The 10,389-nt window shown below is 53.7% G+C and overlaps 1 protein-coding gene across 2 annotated transcripts; it reads left to right on the top strand.

Moving 5' to 3' along the window:
• The first annotated feature begins 2,652 nt into the window (after positions 1-2,652).
• On the top strand, positions 2,653-9,208 carry BATF2 (basic leucine zipper ATF-like transcription factor 2). 2 transcript variants are annotated; one of them, XM_040256289.1, is made up of 3 exons: positions 2,653-2,843; positions 4,378-4,482; positions 7,696-9,208. In XM_040256289.1, exons 1-3 carry the CDS (start codon positions 2,805-2,807, stop codon positions 8,377-8,379), a joined length of 828 nt encoding a protein of 275 aa, XP_040112223.1. In that variant the 5' UTR covers positions 2,653-2,804; the 3' UTR covers positions 8,380-9,208. The 2 variants fall into 2 exon arrangements, with proteins under 2 accessions (XP_040112223.1, XP_040112221.1); XM_040256287.1 differs by having other exon boundaries at positions 7,693-9,208.
• The last annotated feature ends 1,181 nt before the right edge of the window (positions 9,209-10,389 follow it).

Genomic DNA, 10,389 nt, shown 5'->3' with positions numbered 1-10,389 from the left:
CAGGTGTGTTTTCCTTGGTTACATCATGCCTGTGGCTCCCCCGGATCCTTCCCTGAGGAGCTTATGGCCTAATGAGCCCCTCAGGTGCCCGCCTCGGGCAAGAGGCCTCAGCCCTCCTGGTTTCTGGGAAACAGAAGTAATTCAGAGTAGTTGGGGCAGCCTCACTGCATGGGGTGCCCCCATTTTAGCCTCCTCCTCCAGGCCCTTCACACACAAGGAGGGCCAGGCCCAGCCGTCATGCCCAATCCCAAGTATACCCTGGCATTTAAAATTATGAGGTGGCATAATTCCTCCTGTGTCCTCACAAATCTCAGGAATGGGAATGGAATCTAGCCAGATAGTACTTCACAATATGCAAAGAGTTCTCTTCTCATTTCATTCTTTCCCATCTTCAAATCAACTTTGTAAACAGGTATGATTTCCTGGTCATCCACAGCATATATAAGAGGACACTGAGATCCCAGGTGCTAGACCTGGTGAGGAGAGTGCCAGATGTCAGAGTCCAATCTGACTCTAAAGCAGAAACAGGTTTCAAGCCCACTTCTAGGCATGAAAGTGTTGGTCACTCAGCCCTGTCTGACTCTTTGCAACCCTGTGGACTGCAGCCCACCAGGCTCCTCTGTCCATGGAATTCTCCAGGCAAGAACACTGGAGTGTAGCCAGTCCCTTCTCCAGGGGATCTTCCCAACCCAGGGATTGAACCTAGGTCTCCTGCACTGCAGGCAGATTCTTTACTGTCTGAGCTACTGGGGAAGCCCACGTCTCTCAGTCGTGTCTGACTGTCTGTGACCCCATGGACTGTAGCCCACCAGGCTCCTCTGTCCCAGAATTCTCCCAGCAAGAATACTGGGGTGGGTAGCAGGGGACTATAGCTGTCAATGCCCTGCTCATGACAGGCATCACTGATCCATTACGGCATGGCAGACATTGCTAATCATTTGCAGTGTTCTTTTCTTTTTTTTTTTTGGCTGCTCATGAGTCTTGTAGGGATCTTAGTTCCCCAACCAGGGATTGAACCCAGGCCACGGCAGTGAAAGTGCTGCGTCCAAAGCACTGGACCACCAGGGAATTCCTGACAGTGTTCTTTTCTAATAAGCTCAGAGACAGCTGTGACCTCCTCAACACATTATCTCTCAGGACACCATTATCTGTCAGAAGATGGAATCCACAGTATTTACCCACACCATCAGCCTTGAGCCCCTGAGACTCAGGCACAACCCCCAGATGCTCTGGTCAGCAGACCACAGGACTGACTCTTCAGTGTATATAATTTATGATGCTGTTCTTGGACAGGGATTAATGGCTCCACCATCCCCTGAACTGCTGTCGCTCCCAAGCATGGTCTGTCTTAGAGATACAGCAATCATACAGATTTGCCTGGGGCTTCAGGTTTTTTTAGATCTTTAACAAAAGTTTTTATTATGAAACATTTCAGGACTACCCCAAAGTGTGGTGGTGATGGTCTACTCACTAAGTCGTATCCGACTCTTTGTGACCCCACAGACTGTAGCCCACCAGGCTCCCCTATCCATGGGATTTCCCAGGCAAGAATACTGGAATGGGTTGCCCTTTCCCTCTCCAGGACTCCAGAGTGTAGCTAATAATACTATCACAAGACAACTGTGTTCCCACAGCTGAAGCAATGATATGTCACAGACACACTGAAGTTTCTGTGGGTCCCCTTTAGTCCCTCTCCACCTCCACCCCCACCAAGCCACCACTCTCTGAATTTTGTGTTTCTGATTCTCATGCATATTTTTATACTTTTCCTACATAATTACATATCCGTATTATTCAACATTTCAGAAATCGTGTTATTCAGATCTGGTTGCCACTTGTCATTTTCTTCCAAGTGGAAGGAATGAACTTTTAGACGTGATGATACACGCAGCTTTGACTCTTCCACTGCATCACAATTGTGAACATTTGTTGAGCCCTCGTTCTGCACCAGGCATGCTTTCGGGTGGCTTCACATACGTAACCTTCGCAACAGAATTATCTTTGTCCCCACTTAACAGATTTGGAAACAGAGGCACAGAAAGGTGAAATGATATACCCGAGTCACGTAGCTTGGGAGCTGTGCTCTTAACTGCTAGACGTCACTCTCTCTACTGCTGCGTGGTCTGTTGTATGAAAACACAGCCATTAGCCATCTGTTCGTCTATTTAAGGGCCGTTGCTTATTTTTGCAGACTTGTCTCAACATTATTAGTCTCACAGGGTTGGGGGAGGTGGTTGTATTATCTTGCTTAGTTCCTACATCAAGCCTATGAGTGGATATCTGTATCATCTCCCTTTACAGATGAGGCAACTAAGGCTCAGAGAGGGTAAATCGCCTTCTCAAAGCTGCACAGCTCCAACGAGCCAAATGTGGGCTGTGAACCTGGCTCTTGCAATTGTGGAGCCCAGGGGGCCCCCACATCCCTGGTGAGCCCTTGGTGCCCCACTGGCTTCTCCTCTTGGCTCTGTCTCTGGCAGCCTGCCTGCCCTCTCCTACAACAGCCTCCCCACACCTGGCCTTCAGCCCCCCTCCTCTGGCCACACTCCACCGTCCTCATCCCAGAAAAGGGGCCCAACCGGAAGGCCCGTTAGTGTTAGGAAATTCCAGCCACGTGAGCCAAGCCGAGCCTGGGATTCTGAGCAGCCAGTGGCTTTAGGAGAAACTGAAACTTGGCTTGTTGGGGGCGGAGTGGTCACCAGGGATTTAAAGAGCTGCCACTTCCTTGGGCCCCAAGAGGGCACTGGGAGGTCACAGCAGCTGAGGGACGCCCCGACCCGGTGTGAGCCCGTGTTCTCCTCCCCACCATGCACCTCTGCGGGGGCGATGGGCCTCTGACCAGGACGGTGAGTGCAGGGGAGCAGGTTGGGGGGTTAAGAAGGGGAATATGCCCCAGGGTGCCGGGCCGGCTCTGTTTGCACAGGCTGGGGGGCGGAGGCCTCACATACCCGTCTCTGGGCCTCAGTCTCCTTAGGGGTTTGGCTTGATGGCTTTCCTGCTCTCACATTGCAGATCCAGGCTTCAGTTTAGAACTTGGCCTCTGATTACAGCTCTCTCCTCACCTACCTGTCCTACGCTGCCATTACAGGACCTCCTCTTTCCTCCCCGAGCTTTCTGGCCACAGTTCCCCTGGAGGCCTTGCCTCTAGTCCAGAACCCAAGTACCAGAGGCTCAAGCCCTTCTCTTATGGCGGGTCTTTCCCCTCCAGGCTCCAGTCTCTCAGTCCCCCAGCACCTGCAAGGGGCCTGCTGTGGCCAGGAACTTAGGAGTTGCAGAGTCCTCAGCCATGGAGGCCAGGGTCCTGCCTGAGGTCCCCACACTCAGAACACACCTCCCAGAGTGAGGGGGTTGTGGGGTCTCCAGTGTTCCCTCTTGTCTGATTTTCCAGAGCCCTGGGCATGTGGGTTAACTATTCATCTAAGCTCATGAACCCCAGTGTAGGGGGAGAGTCACAGCTGTCACCCTCTGCGTCTGCTCTTCTGTCAGAAGGGACCCCTCTCATTCTAGGCTGCTGGCCCACTAGAATGCAAGTAGCTTGAGGGCAGGAAGTACTGCCTCTTATGTTTGCTGCTGTGTCCCCTCAGCTCAGTGCGTGGCACCTAGTAGGTGCGCAAATATTTGTGGGATAAATGAATATCAGCTTTGGGCCTGAGCTGGGCAGGGAAACACAGAGTAGAATCAGAACCACCCCCCATCTCGTCCTCACAGAAGGAGCTCAGGCTACAGAAATCAACACCTTAACGGTGGAAACAGTAGTGATTAGAACAACAGCGACTTTTATTAACCCCTTCCAGCTTTCCAGCCGGTGAGGAAGGCACCAGTGCCTCCATTTGGGGCAGATCAGGCAATGGGGCTCAGGGAAGTGAGTGACCTACCCAGAGCAACACGGTCCGTAAGGAGGCTGTAGGTGTGAAGCGGGTTCTGTCTGGGGCGTGTGCTGCCCTGTCGTGAGCTGTGTGTGGTATGTGCGTGAGGCTGGCATTCCACCGAGCTGTGCTGTGTCTGTGATGGGGTGTGTGGACACCGATGGAGCCACAGAGGGCTTCTGGGGGAAAGGGGACCCTCGGGGACTTGATTCAAGAAGGATATGGCTGAGACTTCCCTGGTGGTTCAGTGGTTAAGTCTCCAGGCTTCTAATTTAGGGGTCACGGGTTAGAACCCTGGTGGCTCCCCCTGACTGCTCCCTCTACCTTTAGACAGCATCCCAGCTAGACCCTCACTCCTTGCTGGGTGTTTGGCTCAAATGTCACTGCTTCAGTAGGAGAAGGTCTTTCTAAACACCTGAGCTAAACTAACATGCCATAGGCCGCATGGCACTGCCCCCCCCAAAAGAGAAGGGAGTGGCTTTACAGCTAGCCCGCCCCTGTCGGTCCCCTACAGGACGCTGAGGAGCATCAGAGGCAGCTGAGGAAGAAAGAGAAGAACCGGGCGGCCGCCCAGAGAAGCCGGCAGAAGCACACGAGCAAGGCGGATGCCCTGCACCAGGTGGGGATGCCTCCCTTCCAATCCCCGACGTCACTCACCCGGGCTGGCCACCTCTTCTCCGTCCCACTAATCAGCAGTTCCCCTGCACTGCTGTAGGTGCCAGGGGCCCTGAACCTGGGGAGAGAGGAGGGCTCTGCAGCTGAGATTCAGAAATTCCTGAGTGCTGAGCGGAAATTTTGTGCCAGATACACGCTGGGCTCCAGGGGCATGACAGTGCATCCTCAGCCCAGGCCTGCCCTCAAGGCGCCCCCAGTCTAGAGGGAGGAGACAAGAAGTGGAGGGAAACAGGGAGAACCTGGCCCGGTGACCAGGTGAGGCCTTCATCCAAAGGTAGGTCCCTGAGCCCTGCCCATCCAGAACCCACCTCAGAAGTGCTGCACTGCGGCGATCACCCTGCCTGTCGGGATTCTGATGTGAGTGGCCAAGACCATCTGCGAGAAACTGGCTCAGGGTTAAGATGGGCTGGCTTTAGAGTCTCAGCTGCTGCATTCCGTAGCTGCAGGTCTTTTCCTTCACTGAGCTTCACTGTCCTCATCCAAAAATCCCTGCCCCCTGGCAGGACCCTTGTGAAGACTAAAGGAGGCCAAGGAGCCTGGTGGGGTGGAGGGTGGGGGCGCTCCACTCACACTTGCCTCTTCACCTTGGATGGTAACCTGACCTCAGATGCTAACCTGACCTTGGGGTTTCCCTTCTTCCTCTGTGCAGAAAGGACACACCTCGGGGGGACCGTTAAGAGCTGGGTTCAGGACCTGGCCTTCGGTTGGGCTGCATACGCGATAGTCCTTACTGCAATGAGTAAACTTCAGAGCCCTCCACACCCAAAGGTCCTACGTTCTCTGCGAGCCCACCCCCACTGTCCACCTTCCTCTCTCAACATCCCGCACCTCGTTCTCTGTGTTCCTTCCCTGATGGAGCAAGTCCAACCTCAGGGGCTACCCCGGCTGCTCCCTCCATCTTCAGACAGCAGCCCAGCTAGACCCTCACTCCTTGCTGGGTGTTTGGTTCAAATGTCACCGCCTCAAAAGGAGGAGGTCTTTCTAAACGTCTGAGCTAAATAGACCTCACCTGTTGCTCTGCTTTATTTTTCTGGTTAACACTGACCTTGCATCCCAAGTTTAGATGTTGACCATTGCTGGTCTTCCTCACCAGACTGTAAGCACCCTGAAGGCAGGGAACTCGTCTGCGGCCTACTGTCTCCCCATCACCTGGACCAGTGCCTGGCAGATAGAAGGAACTCAGGATTTCTCTCTGGAGTGAACAATAGAGTCAAAATAAAGTGGGAACTCATAGGTAGGAACAACATACAGATAGTTGGGTCAAGGTGATGCAGAAATGAAGTCTGAGCTGGTTTTGAAGGATGAATAGGAGTTTTCCAAATGAAGGTAAGAAAAAGCATGGCAGGCAAATGAAATAGGGCTGGCATGAGCATAAGAGAGTAGCACCCTGTACAACGCATGAGAACGAGGACTGATGCCCAGGATGGCATGCCTGGAAGCAGTTGAGACTTCATGAGATCATTTATTCCTTCCTTCCAGAAATGCCTACTGAGTATCTCTCATGCGGCAAGCACAGTTCTAAGCATTGGAGATACAGCTGTGAACACAGCAGGCAAAAGTCCAGTTCGCCCTCCTCAAGGCTTATATTTTCACGGGGGAGCCAGATAGACAAATAAATGACCTATGAGGTATTTGGGATATCAGATAGTGATAAGTGTCCTAGGAAGGATTAAAGCAGGGACCAGGGAAGGGAGTGGGACATGGGAGGTGATGGAAACTAACTAGGGAAGCCCTCCTGGAGGAGGTGACAGTTGAGCAACCTGAGGGTGGTAAATGAATGAATAAGTGACCCAGTTTCTGGAGGTGAATTGATGCCTCTGGAGAATTTAGGTAAAGAGTGACCTAATGACATGTTTTTAAAATGTCTTTCCACCTTCCACAGCAGAAACCAGCTTGGGAGGGGGGCTGTGGTGGCTCTGAGGCCTGTTAGAACTTTGAGTCCATGGCTTAAGCAACATTTTAATATAAAATACCCTTGCAGGTTCTTATTTTAGAAAGTGTCCATAAAAGGCAGGGCAAGGGGCTCAAAGGAAGTCACTGAGCCTGCTGCTGCTGCTGCTAAGTCGCTTCAGTCGTGTCCGACTTTGTGCGACTCCATAGCTGGCAGTCCACCAGGCTTCCCCCGTCCCTGGGATTCTCCAGGCAAGAACACTGGAGTGGGTTGCCATTTCCTTCTCCAATGCATGAAAGTGAAAAGTGAAAGCGAAGTCGCTCAGTCGTGTCCAAGTCTTCGCGACCCCATGGACTGCAGCCCACCAGGCTCCTCCGTCCATGGGATTCTCCAGGCAGGAGTACTGGAGTGGGGTGCCCTAGCCTTCTCCGAGTCTGATGAGCTGTGGAAATAAAGTTCCTTCTGCATTTTCCACCACTGTTGCCATCATACTAATAAATGATTGTTTAGAACTTCACACTGATTCTGTCCCACCGGGTTCCCACCCGGCGCTCAGCAGAACAGAACCTAAATGCCGAAGACCGCACACCTGTGCTGCCAACCTGTAAACCGTGAGCCTGGACTCCGCCCACAGTGCCTCGGTGGGCAAGTGCTGGATGTCGAGGAGGTCTGGCAGTGGCACTGAGCAGCCTAGAAGTGTCCAGGACAGAGGGCATCTAAGTTGTCACAAGAAGGCCATGTCAGGATTAGACCAGGGAAGCAAGGCTGGAATTGTCCAGGCAGAGGAGACTGCAAGTGTGGCGAGGAAGCAGAGTCCATTTGAGGAACAGGAAGTGAGGGCATCAGGAGCAGTTGGAGAGATGAAACTGGAAGTGTGAGCCGAGGCCACCGCACATGGGCAGTCATGGGAGACGTTAAAGGGCTTTAATGTTCCATTAACACTGCACCCATCGGCGGTCTCCTCTGGCCCAAGAGATCAGGCAGTTTGAGAGGCGCACCACTTAGGAGGCTGGTGGAGCTCCCGGGTGAGCGGAGATCCCAGGCTGGCTGGCTCAGCCACCTGGCACTGGGGAGAGAGAGCAGACAGGTCTGAGCTGGTGGTCATGAATGTCTGGCCAGAGAGCAGCCAAAGGGCACTGAGGTGGCAGCGGTATCTTTCCTCCTAAATTGAGGACCCTGGGGCATTGGGAAATAGGGCTCAAGCTGGGCCTCTGATTCTGGCTGACATAACCCTCCCCACCTATATCTTCTTCTCCCCCCCAGCAGCATGAGTCACTGGAGAAGCAGAACCACGCCCTGCGGAAGGAGATCCAGGCCCTTCAGGCTGAGCTGGCCTGGTGGACTCAGGCCCTGCACGTGCATGAGCGCCTGTGCCCGCTGGACTCCTCCTCCTGCTTGGCTCCGGGGGCCGCTGGCTGCTGGGGCCAGGCCGAGCGGCCCCCAGGCTCCGTGCCCCACGGACAACATGGCTGCCAGGAGCAGCTGGGCCTGTTCCGGACCCCAGTCTCTTCTCCTTCGGCTCCGCAACCCTCTCCAGACCCACAGCCTCGTGGTTCCCTCGGCCTCCTCCTGTCCCCTCTGCCTTCACTGTCCCTTGGTCCCACTGCGGTCACTGCATCATCTCCTGCACAACTGTCACCCAGCCCTGCCCAGTCCGCCTCCCCTGCTGGCTCCGGCCTGCTGAGACCTTCCTCTAAGCTCAACACCCTCCTGCCCAGCCCCACAGCCCAACCTGCCCCTCTAGAGTTCCTCAGGCTGGAGCACCCCACCAGGGGGAAGCCAGGGTCCACACCCCACAGCCCCTCAGCTGCTCCGGGGCTCGGGTCTCTGCAGGGCAGGGAGCATAAGCCAGCTTCCTCAGCAGCAGATTGGCAAGGGCTGGGCGTGGATCCCAGCCCCCACCCCCTCCTGGACTTCCCTCTGCTCTCTTCTGCTCAAGTCCACTTCTAACCTGGCCCCCAGAACTGGGCTAGCCCCTTCCTTGGACCCAGGAAGCAGCCTCAGCACACAGGCATCTCCTGTTGCTGCTGAGGGCTGCCTTTCTTGGCTGACCAGCTAACTAGGAGGGGAAAGGACACAGAGGCTCAGAGAAGCCAAGTGACTTGTCCAAGGTCACATAGCCTTTCTTGGGACCCAAAACACCACAATCTGCTCCTCCTTCTCCTGGTGGGATCCTGGCCCAGGCACCCTAGGGGCTGGGGTCCTAGAAACCTAGAGCCAGCATGAGAGGTTTAAGTGCTGGGAGTGGGAAGGGACTCTCCCTTTTGCTCTGTGATTCCCAGGGCCACAAAGCCCTGTAATTTCTGAAAGTTTGCCCTTACTGGGGCTGGTCCGGAGTCCAAACCCAGGTGGGGAGGGCCAAGCAGGAGCCCAGAAGAGAATCCTTTCTGCTCCTAGTAATTTTTTCAATGCCAAAGAGCTGAACCTGTGGGTTGGAGTTGTGGACAACCCTGGAGCAGTCCCCTCTGGGATTTCTACACACTGAGGGTCCATAGACACATGGTGACCTTGGACTCTGAAGGGTCAGCTCACCAAGCTATTCCCAAATAGCTCCCCACCTCTCCCTTCGTCCCAGGGCCGTGGCGAACGGACTTCCGAGAGCATTCACGTCCTGAACAAAAGGCAGGAGGAAAGAATGAGCGAAGGAGCAGGTGCAAACTTAGGTTTGAGCAAGTGCTGGACTTGAACCTTTTGCTTTGTGATTCCCCGCTTCCCAGGCGGTGATAGTGGTAAAGAACTTGCCTGCCAATGCAGGAGACCTAAGAGATGCAGGTTTCATCCCTAGGTTGGGAAGATCCCCTGGAGGAGGGCATGGCAACCCACTCCAGTATTCTTGCCTGGAGAATCCCCATGGACAGAGGAGCCCGCCAGGCTACAGTCCATGGGGTGGCAAAGAGTTGGACATGACTGAACGACTTAGCTCTTAGCACGCAGTGAGACCTGTGTCTTCTTCAGTACTGTCCTCATCCCTGTGCAGCTCACAGACTCCCATTACCCTCCAGCCCCTCTGAGCAATGCCCCTGTTGCTCTTTGGCCTGATGGAGCAGGGGCCTGGGACCAGATAGGAGCGCAGTTGCAGTGCCTGCTTGGGGATGGGGGTGGAAGTTGGGGATGGGGGGTTCTCATTCAGACTGAAGGCAAACACTGTAAGGGGAGAGAGATGAGAAACTCCAGCTCTTCACCCAGATTTACACGTGTAAGCAGACACTAGGCTAGTATGTGACACACTCCAGGAAATGCTGAGCACGTGGTACCTATGTTATGGTAAATAAAGTGTTTTCCAATTCTTTCTGCTTTAGTTAGTTGTTTAAAATTCTGACTGTACTTTGTGCTATTGAAACCAAAAGACCTTTGAAAGGAAAGAGCACGGTCTAGAATCTTAGGTGGGCAATCCCTCATGGACCTGTTAATCCAACCTCCCTTCCCATTTTGCAGATGAGGAGACTGAGGCCTTAAGATGGGATGAACTTGCTCAGAGTCATGCAGGAAGAGGAGGTGTCGTGGCCACAGGATTGTGGATGGCTACAGAGCAGGAGTCACCAACAGGTTCAGGGAGAACAGACTGGTGGGAGGGAAGCCAAGACACTGTTGGTTGGAGGCTGGCTTGAGTCTGGGACAAGAGTCGATATGATGTATGGTGCTCGAGGACTCGTGGGGTGATGAGGACACTGTGGCCTGGCTTGTGTCTGTATAACCTAAAATTTGTCAGGCACTCTCTGTGTAACTTGGGTTAACTCATTGATGCCTCTAATAACTCTGGTAAGTAGATATAATTATTACCCCATTGTTTGGAAGGGGAAACCAAGGCCCACGCCTGTAAAGGTCACATAGCTAGGAAATGGTATAGGCTTGCTGTAACTCAGGAGCACTTAACCACAGGTGATTCTGCCTTCTACCTTCCTGGAACTTTCCCTGTAGTCCCTGAATGGAGGGGCCAAAACATCCCCCAAGAAGGTAAAA

The sequence above is a fragment of the Oryx dammah genome, unplaced genomic scaffold (genome assembly GCF_014754425.2).
Source record: "Oryx dammah isolate SB20612 unplaced genomic scaffold, SCBI_Odam_1.1 HiC_scaffold_15, whole genome shotgun sequence".
In the NCBI taxonomy this organism is placed as follows: domain Eukaryota; kingdom Metazoa; phylum Chordata; class Mammalia; order Artiodactyla; family Bovidae; genus Oryx; species Oryx dammah.
Note: the sequence above shows the minus strand (reverse complement) of the source record. Positions and strands in the feature narration are given on the sequence as shown.